The 26,549-nt window shown below is 43.2% G+C and overlaps 1 protein-coding gene across 2 annotated transcripts in view; it reads right to left on the reverse strand.

The window, feature by feature from the left end:
* The window catches only part of NLRX1 (NLR family member X1), an 85,494-nt gene that overhangs the window by 54,570 nt on the left and 4,375 nt on the right, over positions 1–26,549 (reverse strand). The window contains exons 1-4 of one of the 2 annotated variants that reach the window (XM_088443806.1): positions 22,729–22,883; positions 18,728–18,904; positions 18,557–18,645; positions 9,404–10,020 (exon numbers count right to left, since the gene is read on the reverse strand). In XM_088443806.1, coding sequence (XP_088299932.1) covers positions 9,404–10,020; positions 18,557–18,645; positions 18,728–18,861 — 840 coding nt within the window. In that variant the 5' untranslated portion in view covers positions 18,862–18,904; positions 22,729–22,883. Of the gene's footprint in view, positions 1–9,403; positions 10,021–18,556; positions 18,646–18,727; positions 18,905–22,728; positions 22,884–26,549 lie in introns of those variants that run through there. The other variant, XM_088443805.1, reaches the window with a different exon arrangement.

Raw genomic sequence — 26,549 nt, forward strand, 5'->3', positions numbered from 1 at the left:
TATTGTCTGTAGTTGGAATACTTCACCGATCCGAAGCAGACCAAATTCACCTGCCCACGGCCGGCATACCTTTCCTGCCTCTGATCGGAACCATACGCAACAGCATTCTCATATGGGGGCAAGTCAGCAGCACGCACTGCCCCCATCCCGCTCATGCAAAGACGACACTTACCCCTCTGTGGACTGGGAGTCAGAGTATGACGACCTGCAAATGGGCCGAGTGGCTCTTGCAGGCAGAAAGCCTTCTTCTAAATTATATAATTAACATTGGGCACTGAGTGAACATTCTCAAGTGTGTAATGTCAGCCAATAAGCCTTCCGAACAGCCCTCATAGAGAACTAAATGGTTCCCCGTAACCATTCCGGCATTCCAGACATCTCTGCCCTTTTTGCCCCAGAGGTTGATCCGACCCTCTCTTCACTCGTGGGAGATAAGATACTATTCATAAGTTACTGAGAAAAATACAGTTCAAAGTCTCAGACAGAGAAAGAAGGAGTCTCTAGCGGCTCCCTAGACTCCCTTATAGCTTCTAAAATGGCCCTTTTGAAAGCTATTAGCAGGGCTACATTAATGATCGTCCAGTCCTTTGACTTTATATCTAACTCCCACAGAACTTGATGGATAGCTAGTTCCAAGGTCAGTAGATGACATTAATCTGACTGACTCTGACCTCTTTGGGCCTGACTTTATCAATGAGGTCAAGGTCCGTTATAAGGTCAGCAAATCCTTTGCAGACCTGAGGGGCCTCCTGCTTAACAAGCTCCCCTTTCACCAGGAGGGTCGTTCTGTTGCAGCCAGCAGTTTGACCCTAGAGCAGCGAGGCAACCCCAGAGCGCCCAAGGGAGGCTTCTATGAGACACGAGTCGCAAGAGGTGCTGTGTCCACCAATACCAACCCCTCCAGGAAAGACAGAGGATACGGTAAGTGTCTTTTATGCATCCCCTTCTCCATGTCTCTCATGCAATTGCTTCCTGGAAGCAGGTTACTACAGACATGTGTTTATTAAAGATTGTAGAAAAAGGCCTGTCCCTTCCTCTCTACAGACTCCCTCCACAGATATTTCCCTGATCAAAAAACACCAGTCCCCTGCTAGACAACGATTTGTCTCTTGCTCTATATCAGAGCAAAATAGAGCGGGTAGATATATCCAAAACAGGCTGGATCAGTCACCCGTTTCCCGTAAAGAAACAAGACGGTTTATATAGGCCAGTTTTAAACGTCAGATCCCTCAAACAGTACATAAAGCCTTCTTTCCGTATGGAGGGTCTGACATGCCTTTCCTATTGGAAAAGAATGATTTCTGTATCAAAATCTACCTCAAAGAGACCTTTCATACGATCCAGGTTCATCTAAATCACAGAAGACTCCTGAGGTTCCTATGGAATTACACCCTCTACCAATGGATTGTCTTGGTGTTTGACCCATCCAATGCTCCTTACACATTCACCCATCTCATGAAGGCAGTAGTAACACACCTCAGTCAGAAAGGCGTGCGGTGAATCATCTAGACGACCTCCTGGTGGTTCACTCGGACCAGGAGGTACTTATATCTCACAGGGACTTAATTTTATATCTTCTCCAGAGTATTGGTTTTACCATAAACCTCCCCAAAATCAATGCGGACTGCCTGCCAATCAATCATCTTTCTGTGGTCCCTCTTGGTTCCCTTTCTTTCTCCATAGCTGTTCCGCAAGTTCTTCTTCACCAGTTATCATTGAGAGACTTAGCCACAAAGGGAAAATAAGAATGTTGGATCCAGCATTTCTCCATGCTCCGCTTCTATGCAGCCATTCCAAGAACCTTCTGTCAGCTCTTCTCCATCAGGGGTTCGGCTGGTCGGACAAAATTCTCCTGACCGCTACAGTTAACAAGGAGATTCGAGACTGGACAACCCTCCCGTTGCCTCCTCCCAGACCACTATTACCCCCTCCCCCAGACATCGTCATCATCTCTGACGCTTCCCTTGCAGGCTGGGGAGTTTTCATGAGAGACAAAGCAGTACGAGGGAGATGGTCCACTCAGGAGTCCACAGCCCACATCAACCTCTTGGAGTTGAGGGCGGCCAAACTAGTCCTGTCTTATGTAGTGCCCCCTCGACAACAGGACAGCAGTTTCTTACATCAACAAAACGGGAGGCTAGATATCTGGAATTGGGCCATACACCGATCCATGCTCCTATCCACCACATACGTTCCAGGGGAACTGAACGAGCCAGCCGACTCCCTATCCAGAAAGAATCTCACTCTGGATCGTGCAACTCTGCTTCCAGTGAACCCCAGATCTGCTACACAAGCTGCCACAGTTTTGTGTGGATAGCAACATTACTCGGCTGTTGGACAACACCAACCTCTCGGCCTCTTCAATGGCCTTAAACAATGCTTCCCTAAGACCCAGAACAAGGTCTAGATACCAGTCCATTTACATCCTGGCAGGCCACACAAATTTCCTCCACCAGTCACTTCCCAGGCCTCAACTTAGCCATCGATTTCCTGGCCACTAATTTTGAGGCAGGGCTAGCTTCCACCACAATAAGCTCCAATGGCTACGCTCTAGCCCTCTTAGTCCCGGGTATTACAGAAAGCAAATTCTATCAACAAAAAAATAATTTGTGGAGGCTGCGCTAGTTTTGTCACACGTAGAAGATGTGTTAAAATACAATTGCTGCTGTTGGGATATATTAGAATGGGGACATTACAAACCCAAGAGTGTGCACATAGAAACAAAGAAAGTATTCTCAGCGCACTCCTGCTCGCACATCAACCTTAGTAAATATTAAAAAATTATTAATTTCAAATAAATGGAGATCTTTTGATATATATTAAATAAAATAATGATATCAATGTATTTATATAAACATATTTTATTTGCAGAGCACTAAATGTAATAAAATGCAGTTTATAAAATCATACATATGCAATAGTGGGTTATTGATTAGGCGATGGATACTACCTAATTTAAGTATTAAAATATTAAAAATTATAATAATTGCTATTGCAATAGTAATATATGTGAACGGATGCTGGTGGTCCCGAATACCGGTATACACAACAGATATACGTTAACTAACAGACAAACACATGGACCTTGCGGTCTCAGGGTTAAAATCACCGTATTGAAAACAAATATAAAAAATAAGGGATATATACTTCAATGGATATTTTGGACTGAGCCGGATCTGGCTCTGTCAGGTGCCCTCGGTCAGTGGATGATGTTTGCGCCGCTCGACTGCGGTAAAGAATTCCTAGATGTCTAGGCGTGATAAGAGTAATCCGCTGTGGCGGTATAGGGAGGTGTCTGCAGGCAGACTTACCCGTCTCTCTGTTCCCCGTACGTAGCAGACTGTAGGGGCGGTGGAAGCAGGATCGTTGTAGTCCTCGCCCTAAATGTGGCGATGATAGCTGGTACCCTGTAATGGAAAAGCTAGTAAAGACGGGTAAATCATATCTGGTAATAGGAAGACAAGCTAGTGTGGGTCACTAGCAACCTGCTGTTAGGGGAAAGTACTACGTATAATTTTTTATATTTAAATTAGGTAGTATCCATCATCTAATCAATAACCCACTATTGCATATATATGATTTTATAAACTGCATTTTATTGAATTCAGTGCGCTGCAAATAGTGTTTATATAAATACATTATCATTATTTTATTTAATATATATGAAAAGATCTCCATTTATTTGGAATTAATAATTTTTTAATATTTACTAAGGTTGATGTGCGAGCAGGAGTGCGTTGGGAATACTTTCTTTGTTTTCTAGAAAGCAAACTCTACCTTAGGTTGCTGAAGGGAATCTTCCTGCCAGACCATCAGTCCCATACTACTCTTCCACATGGGATATTAACCCATTTCTAAATTCTCTTGTGACTATCCCTTCCACTGCTATTTTTCATTTTATGAAAAAACTGGCTTCATTACTGGCCCTGGCGTTTGCAGCCAGGGGTGCCAAGCATTCGCTAATACACATTCAAACACTGGATGACTTCTACCCCAGCAGGTTTCCATATCACTCTTAAAGGCCACACAAAGACCAGCTCTTTAAAATAAAAAAAAAACCCTAGTAGAAATCGATCTGGTCAGAGACCAGCCTGACCCTGATCTCTGTATAGTCGATCAGTGTATCTTGCACTCACAGCACCCCTCAGAGGGGACATCTCCAATCTTTTCATGTCGGAAGCCCTTTCGATCTGCCAGACCTTCCACGATCAGGGGCTGGATAGTTTTGGCCATATAAAATTCGGGAATAGACAGTTCCCTCCGTGGGGCGGCTGCTACTTCTGCAGCCACTAGAGGCTTACCTCTACAGTATATAATGCAGGACGCGCATTGGTCATCCACGCACACATTCGTTAAGCATTTTTGTAGGCCTTTAGATACTCAAAGTATGGAGTTCTTTAGAGTAACCACCAGGTATGTGGTAGTCTGCCCACCAGCCATGGCTTGGTGGCAAGCCTCCCGACGAACAAACACTAGTCTGTAGGAATCTACGATCTGAAAACTCTTTGTTCTAGGGAATAGGATTGCCATTGCTTGTATTCTCTCAGGTTCAGTTATCAGGAATATCTGGATCTTTCCCTTGCTTCTAGGCGCTCCAAAAGTTCAGAAGAAGCAGCAACCTAAAGACCAGAAATTAGTTGAGGAATCCTTTCTTCAGAACCCGCAAGTTCGCCTGAGTTAAGGCCTACTGAAAACTTATGTACACCCTACCATTTATACTTTGTTGCCTGTTCCTAAGCAACCGGTGTTTGCCTGTTTCCCCCGTTCCTAAGCAAACAGTGTTTGCCTGTTTCCCCCATTCCCAGTCGGTGTTTGGGCATAATTCTATTATTTGATGTTTACAAATGTTATAGTAAACTTTGTTCCTTCTGCATCAAAATGTCTCGAGCCTCTTCTTTGTCTGCTAGAGGAACTATGGTGTTGGAATCTCCTTAGCTCTCATGTTGTACTTAGGATTGTCATCTGTAAGCTTCCATAAAATCTGGCAGGGGGTGGGGCCAGCTTATATGTGCGCACACATGTTACCAGTGTGCACGCGCGAGGCCAAGTGCGTGCGGACAAGTCAGGCGCACATGACACGCAGCTGCCCCCGCTCCCCTGGCTGTTGAGAAAGTAAGTGAAAAAGTGTCTTTTACTTTCCTTCTTAGTCATCGTCGTGAGGCTTTCACCTAACCCACCAGCTGTTGTTAGGTGGCAATCCTGTTCCCTAAAACAGTGGTTCCCAAACTGTGCGCCGCGGCACCCTGAGGTGCCTCTGGACACTTGGGAGGTGCCTCAGGTTGGTGGTCCAGCACCAAATCAAATTCTTTATGGTCAATATAATGTAAATATGTGAACAAACAGAAGCACATTGTCCACCAGTACATAACGGAGCCTAAGGATGACAGGTAAGCACAATTTACTTCACTTTACTACATTTTTTTCTGAATTTCTGAATAACAAATTTTGGCTTAGGGGCGCCATGAAAACAATGCCGATACTCAAGGGTGCAATGATTCGAAAAAGTTTGGTAACCAGTGCCCTAGAACAAAGTTTGCAGATCATAGATTCCTGTAAACTAGTGTTTCTCTCATAGGAGGAATCACAGCAAGCTGTATCACTCTGCCTCTCACTGCAGCTGTCACCTCAGCAATATAGTGGTCACCTGGGCACTCTAGAAACTCTTTATGGGCTCCAGCAGTTTACAATTGATGTACCTACACAACTATATCAGTGAATAATATATCATTAGTTTTAGCACATACTATCACTAAAAAAAAAAAATATATACAGTACATACACTACCGTTCAAAAATTTGGGGTCACCCAGACAATTTCGTGTTTTACATGAAAACGGACTTTTATTTAACAAACGAGTTGCAAAATGAATAGAACATATACTGTAGTCAAGACATTGGCAAGGTTAGAAATAATGATTTTTATTTGAAATAATAATTTTGACCTTCAAACTTTGCTTTCGTCAAAGAATGCTCCTTTTGCAGCAATTACAGCATTGCAGACCTTTGGCATTCTAGCTGTTCATTTGTTGAGGTAATCTGAAGAAATTTCACCCCATGCTTCCTGAAGCACCTCCCACAAGTTGGATTGGCTTGATGGGCACTTCTTGCGTACCATACGGTCAAGCTGCTCCCACAACAGCTCAATGGGGTTGAGATCTGGTGACTGCGCTGGCCATTCCATTACAGACAGATTACCAGCTGCCTGCTTCTTCCCTAAATAGTTCTTGCATAATTTGGAGGTGTGCTTTGGGTCATTGCCCTGTTGGAGGTGGAAATTGGCTCCAATCAAGCGCTGTCCACAGGGTATGGCATGGCGTTGCAAAATGGAGTGATAGCCTCCCTTATTCAAAATACCTTTTACCTTGTACAAATCTCCCACTTTACCAGCACCAAAGCAGCCCCAGGCCATCACATTACCTCCACCATGCTTGACAGATGGCGTCAGGCACTCTTGCAGCATCTTTTCACTTGTTCTGCGTCTCACAAATGTTCTTATGTGTGATCCAAATACCTCAAACTTCGATTTGTCTGTCCATAACACTTTTTTCCAATCTTCCTCTGTCCAATGTCTGAGTTCTTTTGCCCATATTAATCTTTTCTTTTTAGTGGCCAGTCTCAGATATGGGTTTCTCTTGGCCACTCTGCCTAGAAGGCCAGCATCCCATAGTCTCCTCTTCACTGTAGACGTTGACACTGGCGTTTTGCGGGTACCATTTAATGAAGCTGCCAGTTGAGGACTTGTGAGGCGTCTATTTCTCAAAGTAGAGACTCTAATGTACTACTCTGGTTAGAGCCTGTTTGTGCTGTTCTCTGAAGGGAGTAGTACACACCGTTGTAGGAAATGTTCATTTTCTTAGAAATAGACTGTCGCGTTTCACATGAAAGTTCTCCTTTCCTGGCCATTTGGAGAGTATAATCAAACCATACAAATGCGATGCTCCAGATACTCAACTAGCTCAAAGGAAGGCCAGTTTTACAGCTTCTCTAACGAGCAAACCCATTTTCATCTGTCCTAACATAATTGCAAAAGGGTTTTCTAATCATCCATTAGTCTTCTAACAAGCTTAGCAAACACAATGTACCATTAGAAAACTGGACTGATGGTTGCTGGAAATGGGCCTCTATACACCTATGTAGATGTTCCTTTACAAAACAGACGTTTGCAGCTAGTATAGTCATTTACCACATTAACAAAATATAGAGTGTATTTCTGATTAATTTAATGTTATCTTCATTGAAAAAAAACAGTGCTTTTCTTTCAAAAATAAGGAAATTTCTAAGTGACCTCAAACTTTTGACCGGTAGTGTATATTAGTAACTACAGGCAGGGTTACAATGTTTTTTTTCCAGAATATCTTTCCCATATCTACCATGAGCTTTGCTTCTCTAAACAATTCAACTTAACCCCTCAATATATATACATATAATTATAACCAAGAGTTACACTAGGAATTGTGGGCCTGATTCAGACCCGGACGCTACGCTGCGCTCACATTGAGCAATTTTTCGCAATCTGCGCATGCATATGATTCGCAATGCGCGTGCGGAACTAGTCATTGCGATGGAAAAGTGCTGCTATTTTGAGTGACAGTGCCGTTTGTGGGTGGTAACAAGGGAAGATGCTTGTAAACGGGGGTGTGGATGTGCGAACACAGGCGTGCCCGACCGTCAGAACGGAGTTTAATGGGTGTGCATAATTAGCAAAGTAACATCATTATACACGTGACTGGGTTGTATTTTAACCTGAACTGCTTGCAATATTGTGGTGGTAAAAGGCTACCACAAGCGCTGCGAGCAGCTCTGATGGCTCTCGATGTTCCCGATTAATCCTACAACTCATGGAGATGACGTTCGAGTGGCGTCTTTATACAGGTGCGAGCGCATAGTGCGGCCGCTCGCTATTACTTAGTGGGCGGCTTTATGCAACGCAGTGAGAGCGCATGATTTAAATAGCCAGCCCCTTTTAGCCAGCGAGCGGCCGCAAATAGCGGGTCTGAATCAGGCCCTGTGTTTGTTATACTCTTATCCTAACGTAATTCAAAAATATATGTAATGGATCTTTATCCATACAATATAGTATACAGGCATTAATCAAAAAGTGATGTAGTCAAATTAAAAAAAAAAACTAGCATAGGTGTAATTAATGGAGAGTTTTCATGGTAAATAACTCTGCTAAGAATGTTATTATCTTGCTCATCTAGAATACTATTTTGGAATGATTATATCAGAATCAAAATCGCAAATTGTGTGGATCCAGGTATGCACAATAATTAAACTGCCTTAGAAGTCTCCCTCTTACAGTACCTATGCCACATAACACTGCATGCCCATAAAAATATAGGGGAGATCCTATGTGTTCTGTTCCCATTGAGGGATATTAGGACTCAAGACAGTAGGAGAATAAAGATACTCTCTACATGCCCCATCCAAAGAAAGGGCCTTGTAAGTGTATGGAATTAGAGGAGATTCCCTGCAGAAATAGTAGACTATTCTAAGGTGGTGAATTCCTGCACCGTGTCTATTTTTTACTGCACTTAGCGGGCTGAACTGACAGAAGATACTACACGATTTGTGTGTTATTTTTCTCATTTTATATACATTTTTACTTTTCTTGAGGATTTTATTCGTATGTGATTAAGAGTTTGACTGAAGGCCTATTTCCTGAAAGATAAGGAGGGATAGTTAACTTAAATTTTTTTGCAAGCCTATCCTTTTTAGTGCCTTTAGTGGACCCCCAGTCTTTCTCCAATTTGTATCTTTTTATTTCAAAATAACCCTTTTAGGTGAAGAAAAACCAGTCACAGACTTTTTTACTGGAGATGAAAATAGGGAAAGGAAAAACTATGGGGAACCTTAATAAAAATCATAAACATCTTACATCTTGAATTGATGCATATAAATATTTGATAAAAATTATATTTTAAGACATTAAGGAAAAATAGATCTAAATTTAAAGTTAAAATCTGGGGGAAACAGATATTGCTTTTATTGGATGGTTTTTTTTAAAAAAGGGGAAAGACAAAGAGCAAGAGGTGTAGTCCCGGATAAAGAGAGGGTACATTGGGGGGGGGGGGGGGGGGGGGGTGATTCTAAAAAGGACAAAGACAAAACCCTGTACAAGAGCCTATTTCACTCATATAACAACAAGAAACTAATGTTTAGTTGTTTTCAAAATGTGAGGTCCACTGCGCACAAATGTGGTTAAGTTTATTTCATTCTTCAGGTATAATACCAGTTATATGCTCAAATAAATGGATTTTCATTTTTTTCCATCAAGTTGCCTGTAATATATGAGTAACGAGCACCACTGTGTTGTTTTGTATATCTGGACGAGGGAATTAGAGAGGCATAAATAAATCTAGCCCTAAATTGTCAACTTAACACATTCCTGTCCTTAGTCTCACCTCAGGCAGCAGGTATCCTCTCAAGAGGTTTACAAGGAGAGCTGCAGGATGCATGGGTTCGCCTGGATCACTGCACAGCTCTGTGTTGGCCATCCTGAAATCTAGATTCATCCACTCTAGACTGTTGAGTATGAAGAGCACACCAGAATATTGGGACAGTGTGGGTAAAACGTCCCGCAGATGAAGATACTTCCTGCTAATGAGCCGTGTAAATGACACTGGGGCAGTAACATGGGACAGATCTTCACAAGAAAGAGGAATTATTAGTTGAAACTCACTATTGCGCCCATGGCACCAATCCAACACAAATTTCCGGATGAGGGTGCTCTTTCCAGTGCCAACTGTGCCATATAGGACTACATTCCGAACAGGGTTCCCAGATACGTGTGGTCGGAACAACTGAGAGATGGTCATACTCTTTGGACACAGCGGACTTTGCAGTGGAGTCTGCAAAGTTAATTCAGACACTGGACGCAGAACGTCTTCCAGTGAACTTTCCCGAATAACTGGATCCACATGGATGGAATCCAAGGCAAAGGAAGGTCCAAAGTGCCGTTCTTCCATAGGCAAACAGCTGAACCAGGCAGACAGGCGCTGACGGTGCTGCTGAATAGGATCTAGGAAAAGACAAGAGAGTATTTTTAATCTATGACCTTCAGATAACAGGTATTTAGTGAATTTAAAAAGATAGCAGTCTGGCCTTTCACATCCCTCTCCCAGACCTATTCTCTAGAGAAATACTCAGGAAACCAGAACTTTTCTTATGCTGTTGCAAAAATGTTTCAGTGATTTCTGAGGACTGCAGTGAAGCTGATTACATGAAACTATGTAACTGCACTGATTCACAATCATCATAGTTGGCACTCCACATCCACAGGGTAGCGGATATTGGGGCTGATTCTGAGTGACATGCAAAGTGGCTGTATTTGCGGGCAGCCACAGAACCCTGATTAACTATCTTATGCTAATTCGAGAATCCGTTCAACTAACACGAGGTGTGCATGTAAGCAGAAACCCGCGTCACCCATTGGTTTTACGCCAGCTGTCCGGACCGTCATCATTAGTATCCACACTTGCACTAAGTGCAAGAGATCCATCAGAAACAGGCATCCCTTCCCCATATTGCACTATTCTGAAGCACACAAAGTTTTTAATACATGCCCACAACACTCCCATGACACTCCCACAAGTCAGGGTCCCCTCAAGAACCGGGCTTCGGCATGCTGTGACAGGGAGGTTACGTGCCATTGAATTGTCACCGCCCAAAACATCCTATTTCACGGCAAGGCCGATATGACCAAGTTGCATATGACTCAGAATAGGACGTATATACACAAAGATAAGTAAATTTGCATCTGCAAATGCACTGTTGCATCTCTGAACAGAGATCATGCTACTCAGAAGCAGTCCCATTATGTCTATAACTCCCCCACCCCTTCCCCCATTTAAAAAACAAAACACTTTTAGTACAGAGCTCTTCCCAAGTTCCTGGGCTAGGAGACTAGGCTAATAAACAAACCTGGGACCTCTGGACTTTGCCACACTACTAGTCCCAGTAAAATAAAAAGGGTCGCTAGGTCTATTACACCAAAAAGATAAAACTGACTTAAAGCCCAATTTCCTGATTCAACTAGGAGCTACCAGGACAGACCCTTTGCCATGTTGAGAATGGCCACGCAGTGCATGGTACACGGACAATCTAGAGCAACAAGATTGGAAAACCTTTTTAATTCCTATAGCACCATTGGGAGGATTGCCACTGCAGGGAACAAGTAAATGAGATGAACTTACCATAGCACAGACATGTTATCTATCAGAAATGTTCTTGGAGCCCTGTTTCTGGTGCCGAACTTTTACTAGCTTATGGTTCATACAAGACACAATCATGCAGAAGTCAGGCTAATGCTGGGTACACACAGGACAATCTGTTCAGCGAATGATATCGCTGAGTGGATGTACGATATTGTTCATCCACACCAAAGATTTCACCAACGATGAACGACCAACGATCGTTCTCCCATATAGAAAATTAACGATATCATCCAGAATGGCCTGCATGCATGCTCCGTTTGTATGCAATGGACGTACAACGATGCGCACTCCAGCTGGATGATAACTATATCGTCCAGCCGGAGCACGCATCGTTGGTCGTCCATTGCATACAAACGGAACGATATATCGTTGAATGATATCGTTCATATCGTATTGGTATATCATTCCATGTGTATGCACCACAACACAGCCTTTCCCCCATTTGAAGAGAAACTTCCATATGAAGGAACTGTAAAGGATGGTAAAATTGCTTTTAAATTGTCTTCACCCAAAATAAATCCTCAACCACTAAATGGGAGACTGATGCACTGATGGGGCAGACAATGAGGAGAATAGTTCCACTTCTAAACGAGATTGATATTAAACTCCCCTGAAGTAAACTGCACAAGCTGGACTGCTGCTAAGGTCATGGCCATCGTCCCTGGCTCCCCCATGCAAACATGCAAAGACAATTACTTGTGAGCCAGTCAAACACTTACAATTCAAACACAGAGAATACTCAGTAGTAATCGGATAACAAGATGATTCAGCTGTGCACAAAACCATATATATTATTCACAAACAATAAAAAATTTCAACCTACTAAATAGAATTACCCTCACAAAATGCATGTGCTCTGCATTAAACTTACAAAAAAAAAAATTGTTGAAAAGGCTGTAGTACTACAAGTACCATAAATGGAAATCAATGAACAAACCAACGTGCATGGAGATCAGTTGAAGTACTTATCACTTTAGCCACAAGCATTGTATGTAAAAATCCTCTGTTGAGTGTGTATCAGACAGATGTAAAGTGCACTTCAGCCGTCTAGAGAAATGTTTAGCTGCGCCCAGAATCAATTAGGCAGTAAGCCAAAAGCAGTCTAATATTCTGCCACCTCCAGCTGGTATCTGTGCAGTGCTCTCCAGCTGTCTCCAGAGATGCTGCATACACACACACACACAGATTCAATTAGTGACATCTACTATTTATAAAGCACATATTCAACTGACTGTGCATCTGCCAAAAAGTAACTTAGTCCCAATAGTAATTATTGGCAGCTATTAGATGACTTCAAGTAAACTTCAAATAGGAACTGTACTGCATGTGAGCGATGCCCTCCTCCTTTTCAGTATCGATGCCAGTCACTGATTACAAATGGCATGCAAAAGCATACATCAGTGCTTCTCCAGGGCAAAGTGTACCATATATGTAGGCTTGCCATATCATCCCTTTAATTCAGGGCACACATGCATTACACAGATTATTTGGCTGGCTGACTTCAAGTCTTTATTTCACCTGGTTATAATGAGCCACAGAACCTGTGTAACTCGCATAAGTCCAAAATGCATCCATACAGGAATGAAGATGTAACAATTTTTACTCATTTAGTGGCCACACATGTTGTAAATCCTTATTCTCCTTTTCTCATGCATTTAGTCTCGTGTAGGCAAAGCTCATGAGCTCTGTCTGTCTGTACACGAGACCAAGCATCAGGTCCTGACCCATCACAAGCCTTAAGCAACAGTAGACACTTGCACAAAGTAACCTGAACATTTAGGCTCCTCCTAAGCAGCTGATAGTATATTTGAAGTCTCCTTGCCAACTACAATCAGGGGACTACAGTGATGTGGAAACCTTCACGGAGCTGCTGGGGAAAAGGAACCCCACTGAACTCTCTGGAACTAGAGACCAGCTGTAGAAACTGATCAAAGAAAGTAGACATGTACCTGGTCCATCTCCTATGCAAAACTCCTCCCACCGGCAACACCAGGCTCCCAGCTAACAGGCTGGGCTAACAGTGGCTGCACCTGACAGCCTCATTGCAAGTAACAAGGCAGGTTGGGCAGTAACCACCATGATGATCCCATTCAGCCTTAGCTCCAGTTAAGCATACTCTGGTGCTGGATGCCACAGTTGCAGCTTTAGCAGTAAGCAATTCATGTTATAGCAATGGTACTGCTAGCTTATTTTAGGGAGTATGGGGGAGTAGGCGGCATATTTTTAAATTGAATTAGTGTTTCTTGATGTTGTAGCCTATTTGCAGTGTATTTTTGTGTTGCATTTATCTTGAGATTTATTTATTACCAGTTATTTATATAGATATGTGAAGCACAAAATACAAACTCAAGAACGCAATCTTTTGTTTGAAGGTTTTCACCTATGTTTGAGCCGTAACATAGTAGCCTACCCAAAGTCAGGCCTTATTTGTTTGCGTGATCTAAAGTCAAAGCCCTGTACCTAATAAGGATTTTCTACTGTAATTATGCAAAGTTAAGCACTGTCCTAATGTTTGCCATTAGGTTCTGCATTAAGCCATGCTGGCTTCAATAGCTACTCAGCCTGGCCAGCTCCTGGCCGCTTGCGAGGCCAGGAAATCTGCGTCATACAACGCAGATTGCCACTGCCAGAAAATGGGGGTGACAAGCCCCCGTTTCCTGGAACACTGCCCTGTGCCGCCCCCAAACTGCCGCTGAAGCTTACTCAGACTGGTCAGTTCTGCCGTGGTCACGATGGGGGTCAATTCACTTAGGACCAAGTTTCGTCCTGCGAGCCGTTTCCCAGTGAATTCACATTTGCAATTCAAATCCAGACTCGCAATGTATTTTGCCAGCAAATTCACATTTTGTTTGCAATCTCCAGAGCAGGCAAAAAGATAGGAAAAAAGTTATTTTAAAAGGTATGTCAGGACATTGGCCCTCATTCAGAGTCACTCGCTAGCGGCAGTACGCTAGTTCCGAGCGATGTTCGCACATCTGCGCATGCGTACGGTTTTTAGTACGCATGCACGAACCAGTCAGTGCGGCCCAAAATCGTTTGTACGCAATATAGCAAGTGCCTGCTATTTTGAGTGACAGAATGAGGCGTATGTGGGTGGTAACAGGGGAAGGTGCTTGAAAACGGGGAGTGGAGATCAGAACGCAGGCGTGCTTAAAGGTCAAAATGGGCGTTTTATGGGTGTGCATAATTAATATAGCAGCGTCAATGACCACGTCACTTGTTTTTTTTTAACTCAGAACTGCTCGCAAAATAGCGGTTGAAAAAACCAACCACAAGAATAGCGAGCAGTTCATATCCTGTTCGATGTACTCGATTAATCTAATAAATAGCGGACATGACGTATGGTGCGAGCGGCCAGGGGGCGTTTTTAAGAAATTAAAGAGCGTATGTTTTGCTCGCTCGTTCAGACTTAGAGGTGTGAACAGACTGCAATGTGCGAACGGATCATTTGAATAGCCACCCCTTGTTTTTGAACGAACAAACGCAAATAGCGAACGGCTCTGAATGAGGGCCATAGTGCAGAGCCACGGGTACAGTCCTGCCAATGAATAATCATGCACTTGGAGGGGCTTAAATAGCATAATTTGGCCAATAAAGAAGTCAGTTTGATTTTCTCAAAAAAGCACAATGATATCAAACAGGTATGGTGAAGTGTTGTATTGATGGAAAAGTGTTTTTTTAACTTGTACATTGGAGCTAAGAACTACAAGCTTGTATAAAACCTGAATAAATTACTATACAGCCATGTTTCTGTACCCCCAAAATACTGGAAAGACTTTAGTTTGCTGAAAACCACTAGTTGGCTGTCATTTTTCCACAATTAGTAAAACAATGCAAACAATTAGCCATTTGACACCTTTTAAGAACCTCCAGTACTTTCCTTATGGCCACTAACAGCCTTCTATATGGTCCTGCTATCTTAGTTGCCACTTCTTTGGAGTCCATGATGATTTTCCTACTTTTTCATGCCCTTCTGCCAGGTCGCTTTCTTTAGAAAAGTCACACAAACTTGCTGCTAGTCCCATGAAATGACAATTCTAATTGAATTTTGCATGTCTCTGAAGCAAGCATTGATGCAAGTTTTAAGATACAAGTTTCATAAACTCGCTCCACAGCTCTAATGATCTGCACAGAAGGGGCTTTAGCGGAATCGGTATGATATACTGCCGTACTAAAGCCCAACGGATATAATACCCACCCCGGAAGGCAGAAGAATGAAGATCCCGACAGGGTATGTATTTAAGCTATACCTAACCCTTTCCCCTCCTAACCCTAACCCTCCCTTAGGGGTGCCTAACCCTAACCTCCCCCCAGGGGTGCCTAAACCTAACCCCCCCCTCCCCGCACTCTAAACCTTACCCTCCCGGGAGGTGCCTAACCCTAACCTCCCCCCTGGGAGTGCCAAACCCTAACCACCCCTTCCCCTAGCCTAACCCTAACCTTCCCGGGGAGGGGGGGTGCCTAACCCTAAGTCCCCCGGGAGCCACTAAACCTAACTCTGCCCCTCGCGGCTATCTGCTCTCGAGGCCAGGCTTACCTTCGTTCGGTATGCCGGGCGTCAGGATTTCGATGCCCATCATTAGTCCCATGCCGGGATTTCACAGTCAGGCTTCCTGACTGCTTACCGCTTGGCATTATGGTGCCCACACCCAGACAAAAAATAATTCAGCTCAGACCGGGTTGCTTTAGAGCTGCATCTACTGGCTTCCTGTGATCACTGGCTCTGTATATGCCAGAAGTATTATATGCACTTTGAATCACTAAAGCTTTTTACATGCTAATTATGCCATTTTCATGGCTTGACCACACTTGGTCTAAAAGCAAGCATTTGGAAAACACCCTCTAGAAACCCTGTATTTGCCCTTGCAAAGGGTGGGCCCTGATTGATTATATTGCCTGGACCTTCTATTAGCGTAAAAAACTTTCAGTACAGATTAGAGGAGTTGATGTCTGTACTGTTGATCATGAAGAAAAAAAGTATAATGTAGATCAACGTTAAACAAGGAAAATTATGAAGGTCAGGTAAAGCTGATCATATATCCAACCTGGGCTTGCTTCCATAACTGCTCAGATGACTAACGCAATTCCAAAGAAACACAATTAATTTTGAAATCAAAGGACGCATGACCCAATCTGCGCATGTAAAGAACAGATCTACGATCCTGCACGTAGACAGGCAGCAGACTGTCAGTGATTGACAGTCTGCTGCCATTTGAGGGTGGGAAGGATGTGGCGATGGCCTCAGTTTCACGAAACTGAGGCGTGGGTCAACACTGCCGGCCGATGTTCCGCAGAGTATACGATGCTGCGTTGGACACGGATACGTAATGCAGCAGGAGGCGTGAAGCCTCCTGCTGCATTACCATATCTGCACAGATGGAATTGCAAAGCTGCATGCGAGCAGCTTTGCAATTCTGTCCGTAGCTGAATAAGGCCCAAAGTCCACAGAAACAACTTAGCACAAATTTTCATAGTAGCAGCTTTCTTTGGAATCACTGCTATTTCGTAAATTGTGCAGAGCAGCTTTTACTGACTATTGATTATGAAATAAATGACTGTTGTGCTATTATTGCTAAAGACATTTCTTTTATTTGGAAGACATAGTCTGACAAGAACTCCTTCTTACCAAAAGAGGTATCATTTGAATGACAAACAAGTAATTTACCAACTTGCAGTATACAGATGTCATCACACATCTAGCCTCAATACACCACGCTGTGCGAGAGGACTGGCACGAGGGAGCCGCCAAGTCTCGTGCAACTGTGATTGTGCCGGGCATCTTTTTTGCCAAAGCATATTAGTCACGCTGTGATACAAGTAGGACGCACCAGGATACTGCACTGAGTAATTCGATATGCAACACTTGTATATCTGCGGCTGAGTCTGTATATGACGCACAATGGAACTTGGCATAGAAAAAAGCAGCAGTCGCTGCATGGTAGCACTTCATATACAGATTCAGAGACTCAGTCACACACAGACAAGTGTCACATATCTAATTAATCTGTGCAGTCTCCTGGTGCGTCCTAGTTGCATCGCATTGCGACTAATATGCATTGTTAGCAAAAAAGATGCCCGGCGCCATCAGAGTTGCACAAGAGCTGGTGCGCTGAAAGGGGCTGTTTGGTGATGTATGAGGACACATCTGTATTTTCTTTATTTCTCAGTACTCCTGAGCATCAAGACATATTGGGGCTGATTCTCCGTTGGATGCAGCTGCGTCCATGTCTGTGTCTTTGGTGGTCACACGTCTGCATCTTTATGTAAATGTGGTCACAAAGCCCAAAGTCAGCATCCGTAGACGCTGAGATACCAGTTGGTGCGTCTGTAGATGCACCATCTGTAGCACCAACGAAACTTCCCTATAACAGGTGCAGTTCCTCCGTCCGAGAATGGCCTCTTAGGTGAGCAGTTCTCTGTACACAATCGTGTTCAAAGACTCACCCGCTACACTCCTATTACATCTCCTGTGCGCCTCATTTGCAGTTCCGACTCTGTACACATGCGCAAGGCAACTTAGATGAATGCGTAGAATAAAAAATAAATCGCTCCACTGTGTCCAACTCAGAATCAGCCCCACTGCCTCTAGATATAGCTCTCACAGGACACAGGAGAATCACCACCTGCCAGCTCTCATGTTATTAAAAAGAAGATAAAAGGAATCGGTATGAAATACCGCCGGCCACATGATGGATGAGCAGAGCCTGGCAGCGCTGGAAATGCTGATCATTCCTAAGGTAAGTATAAACTAACCGAACCTTCCTTATGGGTGCCTAACCCTAACCTCCCCCCCAAGTGCCTAACCCTGACCCCCCCCCTTTCCCCGCTGCCTAAACCTAAGTCCCTCGGGGGGGTGCCTAACCCTCCCTCCCCCTAGCCTATCCCTAACCCTCCCGGGGGGTGTCTAACCCTAAGTCTCTCCCGGGTGCCCTAAACCTAACCGTCCCCCCCCCCGTCGCGGCTGTCCGCTCGCAGCGCCCGGCATCCCGCTGGTCTCCCGGCGTCGGGGAAATGTCAGGCGTCTACATCTAGACGCCCGGCATTTCACCCTCGCCGGGATATGACAAAATGTGTAATAGAACATTAAAAATACATTACAGTGTTCAATAGAATAATGACATAAGAGCACTGTCACAATGTAAAACTCATGCACTATAAGAACAAATGCTCCTCTGTTGTGAAAAATAGGGATAACAGGAGCAACATTGGGCATTCTGCAAATTGTGCAATAGCCCCAGGCCTGCAGCCTGCTACTTCTATGTGGCCACGGAACTCACTGGTGACTATGGGGTGCAAAGAAGTGGAGAACATTAACTGATGTTTAATTGGACAGTTTCTTACCTTTTACTGAGCTGCTCAGACTTCTCCAAGTCGTAGAGGAACATATTAACTCACGGGGCCTGTGTAGCAGTAACCTATGCCAGGACGTCCTAGAGATAGAGACATTAAGTAATAAACCAGGTTCATTATATAAGCTGCATTTCTTAATATACTGTATGGGAGGGTTCTCACCTGCAAGAATCTCTACTCAGTACAGACTGACAAATATTTGGCCGACACATTTGGGTTCCATTCACTTTCTCTGGGAAAAGACTCTTCCTTGCACCAAGTATCCCCAACCGAGACACAGAGCAACGGCACTGCATGTTTCCTTCACCAGGAGCCAGGAAATGCTAGCGACACATTACACTGGGAAAGCAAGGGTTCTTACATTACTGTCCAAACCAACACTCATAATTTATGTACAAAACTCATCAAATTGATCAACGTAAAATATGGTCATACATTTTTAATTGTGTCAGAAAGTTCAGTTTATTATTAATAAAATTGTACAAACACAGCAGTGTGCCCCCCGGAACACTGCTCAGCCAGGATACTTAGAGGTGTGCGGTGAGGCCACGCCTCCGTGGGGTGAAACCACACCTCCATGCGGTAAGGCCGTGACCCATTTTTGCAAACTCCCCCTTTTTGCGGTTTTGGCGCACTCACTGGGACTAATACCAGGGCTGTTCTGTAGCCCCAGTCTGTCCCTGATCATAACTGTTTAACACGGACCCTAAAGTGCACTTGCAGCACCATAACCTTCAAAATTATTTTAAAAAGGTTATAAAAAACTTTGTACTTCCTTTCTGTGGAAGGGCTGAGCCAGGGACCAATAAATCTGCTACTACGTGTACTGTTATGTTTTATTCAGTATTTTCAGTGCCTCGTTTGCTATAAATCAGGTACCCTGATAGTTTACAGCCTCTGCTCAGGTTTTGGAATTTCAATTTGTATAATTAGAATAGTGAACAAACAAGTTTTGGTAGGCATGATTATCACACAGGAATATGTAATTACTAATATTTGCATCAATCCCCGCCCAGGATTTCTAACGCTGCTGTCAAGAGTAAAAATAGTTATGTGTTTATAGCAACAACAAATATCTGAATATATGGATAACAAATAAAACTGCAAAATCAGCTTTTCAACTTTTTCATTTAATGACGAGCCACAAATTAAATTGTAATATATAGGTTTAGAAAGAGAATGGATATATATATTTCCTCCTATTTAAGAAACCCCAGACAAAGTTATCCTGAGAAGGGGGGGTTAGGGTTAGACACTAAAGAGTCAGGCACCCCCCCGGGAGTGTTAGGTTTAGGGAGCTGGGACGGGAGGTTGGGTTTAGGCACTAGCGGGGGGAGGTTAGGGTTAGGTACCCCTAAAGGCAGGTTAGGGTTAGGGGAGGAGGGGAGGGTTAGACTAACTTACTGATGATTGTGGCACAGCAATTTATGATTTATATTGCCTGTAGATTAATTCCCACTTTTACAGAAATGTCAAGATAGTGACCCATTTTACATTCTGTTTTTATATTCAGTAGTTATAAGAGAAGCTATTGCATATAGTATTATTTGCTTCTTTTTATTTTGGATAATATTATTTTAAAACGAAAAAAAAAAAAAAAAGTTTGTACTTTTGTGTGTTCAAGACTCTAGTCACGCAGTTTCCCAAACTCCGTCATTACAGTCCAGGTTTTAAGGATATTCATGCTTGAGTCCAGATAATTAAATCAAATTGACTGAGGTACTAATCAAGTCACCTGTGCTCTAGCATGGATATTATTGGTTGACTACCAGGCTTGCCCTTGTTTGCCTACGTTGTTGCAGGTGACTTCTGGAGAAAATAGTTCCATGAATCATACACCGCCAATGCAATGCTGTGACTCAGGGCCAAGTTGATGCAATTGCTGAGAATTCCATTATCACACCCTGCTCCCCACCCATTTTACTAGGAAGTATATGGGGAGCAGAAGAGGAACCTGCTCTCCCAAAAGTCCATGAAGACTCCCTAAAAAGAAGGAGTCTCCAGGATGTTCCAGGAGATCATGGCTTTCCATATATTTATTAAATCAGATTTTCATATCTACACATAAATTCCACCTGAATCATTCTCCTCCAGAGAGCAAACAGGTCTAATATCGGATCATTCAAATTGAAGTTCGGTCACCATTAAATAGAACCTGATATGTTTATATACTATGCAATTAATGACATGTGTATATATCTCAATACACATTTTTTATCATATTCTTTTATATTAGAAAATTGTATAGTTCAGGTAATACTACTGAGAATACAGTTATAGACAAATCCCAAAACATTTAATATGATGGAGCTGAGCACATTCCACAGACTGATATTGAAAAACTTCTGCTGTGGGCTGATTAAGGGTTTGGCTACATGGAAACATACAATAATTCACGTGGAACCACAGATCGAAAACACGTGACTTTAGTCAAATATAGTATACCACTGCCTTCTATGGAACTGCCTAGACAAGTTACATATTCATAAAAAGACTGCAGTGTCATATGATCTATAGATTGTAAGCTTGTGAGCAGGGCCTTCCTACCTATATATCTGTTATTACCCAGTTTTGTTCTATTAATGTTCCAATTGTAAAGCGCAAGGGAATATGCTGCGCTATATAAGAAACTGTTAATAAATAAATAAAAAAATTATTTCTTCAGCCAGTCATAGGATAGGGAGACATATGCTGGTTTACTGTTACATGTTTATATAGCTATAGGCCATTTCATCTTACATGCTCATGAAAGATTTCTGGCCAGGTGTCCACGTACCATAGGTAGGGTTTCTGTGGCAGGGTGAAGGGATGGGGGAAGGATATAGAAGGTGTTCCTACCTGGTCTTAGTGTTGTTCTTGTTGTTGTGGTATTTTCACGTGATGAAAGTATCAGCTATCTTTATACATTATAATGGGGAGTTAGGCACAAAAATATGAATAGGAAACACAAAATGGTTTAATGTTATTGGAAGAGTACTGGGAAATGTGAGTTAGTGGAGACGAGAGATAAGGAGTTGGGTGTATTCAATTGTTTAGTCGGCGGCAATTTTTGTTTAAAACGTCCAACGGAGCAATTCAACTGTTGCTCCATCTGAACATTATAGCCGCTGATGCCGGCATTTCTGCTCACACCCTTAAGGGGGTGTGGGCAAAAATGATGAGAAACCCATGGTTGGGGCGCCTTAACCGCAGTTATGGCGCCCTAACCAGGACTTTAGATTGGGTTTAGCAGTTTCACACAGCTAAACCCAGTCTAATAGGGCGTGAAGAGGTGGATAATTAATGAGTGCCCAGGACAATTGAATTGCAAAACTGGCCGCTCATTAATTATTGCCACCAATACAACAATTGTATCGCCCCCTAGGAGCTCTCTTGGATGCAATAACCCATCTTGGACCAGAACTCCACTAACCACAAAACCCCCCAACATGCCACGTTGTCCATGTAGCACAGCCCAAAGCAAATATACATAACAAAAATTCTGGCATGAATTACTGCCTCTAAAGGACCTCATACCTGCATAATAAAAAGTATCTCATACTGCATGTTAAATACAATTCTTAATATTCATGGTAAATGTCTAGGCATTACCTTTAGAATGTAAGCTCTCATCAGCAAGGCCAGGGCCGGATTATAGGCAGGGCGGAAGGGGTGGTCGTCCTGGGCCCCCCACACACAGAGGGCCCCCACAACTAATACAAAAAACGGAGCTCAACATTTAGCTTTGTGCATGCCAGTCCTCCTCTTCGGCTGCTCAGCTGTTACACCAGCCGCTGAGGAGGACCGGAGTTGTGGCTGTACAGTTAAGAAGCTCCGCCGAGGAAGTTCACTGTACTGCAGTGGTCCTGAGTGAGCAGCAGTCAAAGTCTCGCGAGTTGATGACGTAAAATCTCGCGAGACTTTGACTGCTCACTCAGGACCAGAGTTGGGGCTGTAAAACTCACACTGCAGTCTGTGCAGAGAGCAGAGGAGCTGAATCAGAGATGTGGTTGTGAGCTGAGCTAGACAGCAAGTAGCCCACTGTACCACACATTTTCTACACATATAATAGTACACATTACAGGTCACATTATTATCATCCATAAACTGTATGTCCCCAGTCCAATCTAGGTCGTACACACACATATATATATATATATATATATAAAAAAATCGGCACTCACCACTTGGTCGTTTTGCTATTGGGAATTGCTGCTTTATGGTTGCTGAGTCTTGATGAAGATCCTGGATTGGGATCGAAACGTCGGCTGGACTGAACCTTTGCACCTTGCTGTTATGGGTATTCTAAACCTTTTTTTGCATACATAAACAAGCCTTTTTATACATTTGGTGAGTGCCGATTATTTTTTCTATATATAAATGGACAGTTTACTGCCTTTAAATTGAGCACCCCGCCTGTATTCCTGCTACATTGGAGTGTGGACATTTTGGAATATATATACCGACCGAGAAGGGGGCATGGTCATCGAAAAGGGGGCGTGTCTATAAGACGCGTCCCCTTTTCGTCACTCTTGGGGGCGTGCCCGGCACTTACGGACACGCCGGGCAGCCCCCAAGCCCTGCAGACAGGGAGAATAGATGCCGGGCGCATGCGCCCGGGGTCTATTCTCCGGTGGTGACCGGGCCACCGCACATTTCTTCACCCGCGGGACACTGCGAACCGCGGGTGAAGACGGTTCCCGCAGGCTGTTAAGGCAGGGCGCTTTTTGCCCTCCTTCTGGAGGGCAGGGCGCTTTTTGCCTTCCAGAAAGAGGGCAGGGCGCCGCGCCCCGCTAAAACAGCCTAGCGGGAACGTTATATATATATATACACACACACTGCATACACACACATATGTATATATAAATACACACACGTGTGTGTGTGTATAGATATATATATATATATGTGTGTATGTATATCAGTTCCTATAGGTAGTACACACAGATACAAACCCACTTGGCACTCCAGGATTTTTCAAGGTAAGTTTAATGTCATGGTGATCGACGTTTCTGGGCAGTACAGAGCCCTGTCCTTTACTGTTATTATCACGAGGACAGGGCTCTGTGCAGCCCAGAAACGTCGGTCACTATGACATTAAACTTTTCTTGAAAAATCCTGGAGTGCCAAGTGGGTTTGTATCTGTGTGTACTACCTATAGGAACTGTGCATTATATTTACTGAGGCACCCAAGTACTAAGCAGCAAACAGCAGGAGTGCCGAATTTGGAGAATTGGTTATATATATATGGATTTCCACCTAACTAATTATTGTTTTGGGGTACTGTGTGATTTTTAATTGTTTTTAGTCAAATTTAGAAATATTTGGAAATCACTTTTTATATTTGATAATGTCATTGATAGGGGCCCCCACCAGTTTATTGCCCAGGGGCCCCCGCAGACCTTAATCCCACCCTGAGCAATGCCCTCTTGTGCTTCTTTTCATAACTTAAGGTGTCTGTCCACTAGACGATTAAATTGAGCGATTAAATGATAACGATAACGTTCAATTGTTCATAAATCGTTTGCAAATCGTTAAGAAAAATGTCTATAACTACCAACGATGCGCACTCCCACTGGTCGTTTTAGACATCTATCACCGAGCAAACATGCTGGACAACCTGAGATAACGTCAGGTGGAGCATATTTGCAGATGACTGATGAGCCTACACTGAACGACCAGAGTAGGCGCATCGCAGACTGACAAACGACTGCACGATTACAATGTCGTAATCATGCAGACGTTTTTATGTCTTTTAGTGGATGGGCAGCATTATACTTTAATTTACAACAGCACCTAACACTGGGTTGCTGATACCATGCTGCTTATTTAAGTGTTATGCAGCAATGTTTATAAATCATGTATTTGTCCCGCATTGTTTGTACTGTTAATAAGTGTATTTCTTGTGTGCTCATTTGATTATGTACTTTGTAAGGCACTGCGGAATCCTTGTGGTGATATATATATATATATATATATATAGGATAATAATAATAATAATAATAATAATAGGCATAATAAGTTATTGATTGATGAACAGTGGTTAAAATGTAAAAAAAAAAAATACTCGTATTATCACATAATAGAAACTGTAGCTTTCGAGGACCACAGAGACGATATTACGGTGTCCCAGGATTTTTGTTTGTTTGTTTCTTATATGTTGACAGAATGACTGCTGAAATAATCAACTGCTGATACTGCAATTGTACACCATGTGTAACTACATGAACACAAATTAAGAGGCAGAATTACCGGAATCGGTATGAAATACCGCCAGCCGCATGGCCGGCGGTTCGATTCCCGGCAGCGCCTGGCTGACAAATGAGCAGAGCCCGGCAACGGAAGCCCCACAGCGCTGGAAATCCTGATCGTCCCTAAGGTAAGTATAAAGTAACCTAACTTAACCCCCTAACCCTAACTCTCCTTAGGGGTGCCTAACCCTAACCTCCCCCCCAAGTGCCTAATTGTAATCCCCCTCTAAGTACCTAACCCTAACCCCCCCCTTCCCCGCTGCCTAAACCTAAGTCCCTCGGGGGGGTGCCTAACCCTACGTCCCCCCCGGGGGTGCCTAACCCTAACCCTACCTCCCCCTAGCCTAACCCTAACCCTCCCGGGGGGTGCCTAACTCTAAGTCCCCCCCCGAGTGCCCTAATCCTAACCCTCCCCGCTCGCGGCGCCCTGCATCCCTTCGATCGGGATGCCGGGAGCCGGTCTCCCAGCGTCAGGGAAATGTCAGGCGTCTACATCTAGACACCTGGCATTTCACCCTCGCCGGGATATGACAGTCGGGAAGCCGGCTGCCGGTATTAAGGCAGCCGGTTTCCCGATTGTATACCGAATTACCATACTGCAAATCTTCTCCAACTGTCATCACATCCCAAACTCATTCTATCATACTGCTGATAATACAACATACTTAGCCTGTAAAGAATTTTTAGTATTTCTCAATAAGGTGGTGCTTGATAAATCCCTGCAGTAAGATAGCCAATGCAGCTAAAGAATCAGAAGCAGGGCTAAATGTACTTGTTCATGGTATAATCTAGAATATTAACAAAGTATTTTTTTTAAGTTTAAGAAACAAAGAACATTCCTTGTTTGAAGTTAGTATTAGAAAAGTGTTTTGAACATGTTACAGCAGATTCCGCCATGTGTATAGTAAACCTATTGTCATTACTTAATCTAAAATTAAGGTCAGTACAATTGCTGAACATTAGAACTGTCTCTGCAAATTGGATCAAGAACAGTTTTAACAAATGCTGGCATTTCTACATTTGGCTCCTTAAAAGATGCTCTTATGTTTCATTGGCAAATACCTGCATCGTTCAGCCCTGTTACAAGACACAATGTATAGTAAACACCTTTTATTTACATTAATCCTGCTAAATTAGCACTTCCCGGGAACTTCAGAACTTCATAGCCCAGATTAGAGGCTCAAACGCTGGTTCTTGACTTTCTTGATCCCAAAGTAGCTTTTTTATATCTATGTTGGTGACATTGTAAATAATATTAAAGGGAAAGTATGCCTTTTTGCAAATGACACAAAAGTATGCAACCGGGTAGACACACCAGGAGGGGTAAAACAAATGACTGAGGATCTGGGTAGACTAGAGGAATGGGAAAGAAAATGGCAACTACAGTTTAATGTAAAAAATGCTAAATCATGCACTTGGGTCCCAATAACCTAAAGGCTAAATATAGTATCACGGACACTATAATAGAAAATACAGAGGAGGAAAGGAATTTAGGAGTCACCATTTCAGAAAACTTGAAGGCAGGCAAGCAGTGCACCAAAGCATTGAGGAAGGCAAGTCAGATGCTTGGTTGCATAGGGAGAGGAATCAGTAGCAGGAAAAAAGAAGTGATAATGCCATTGTATAGGTCCTTGGTACGGCCTCATCTATAATACTGTGTTCAGTTCTGGAGGCCATATCTCCAGAAGGATATAAACACATTAGAGACGGTACAAAGAAGGGCAACTAAAATGGTGCATGGCCTACAGCACAGA

This window comes from Taudactylus pleione, unplaced genomic scaffold (assembly GCF_031769625.1).
Source record: "Taudactylus pleione unplaced genomic scaffold, aTauple2 ptg000334l, whole genome shotgun sequence".
NCBI classification, from domain to species: Eukaryota; Metazoa; Chordata; class Amphibia; order Anura; family Myobatrachidae; genus Taudactylus; species Taudactylus pleione.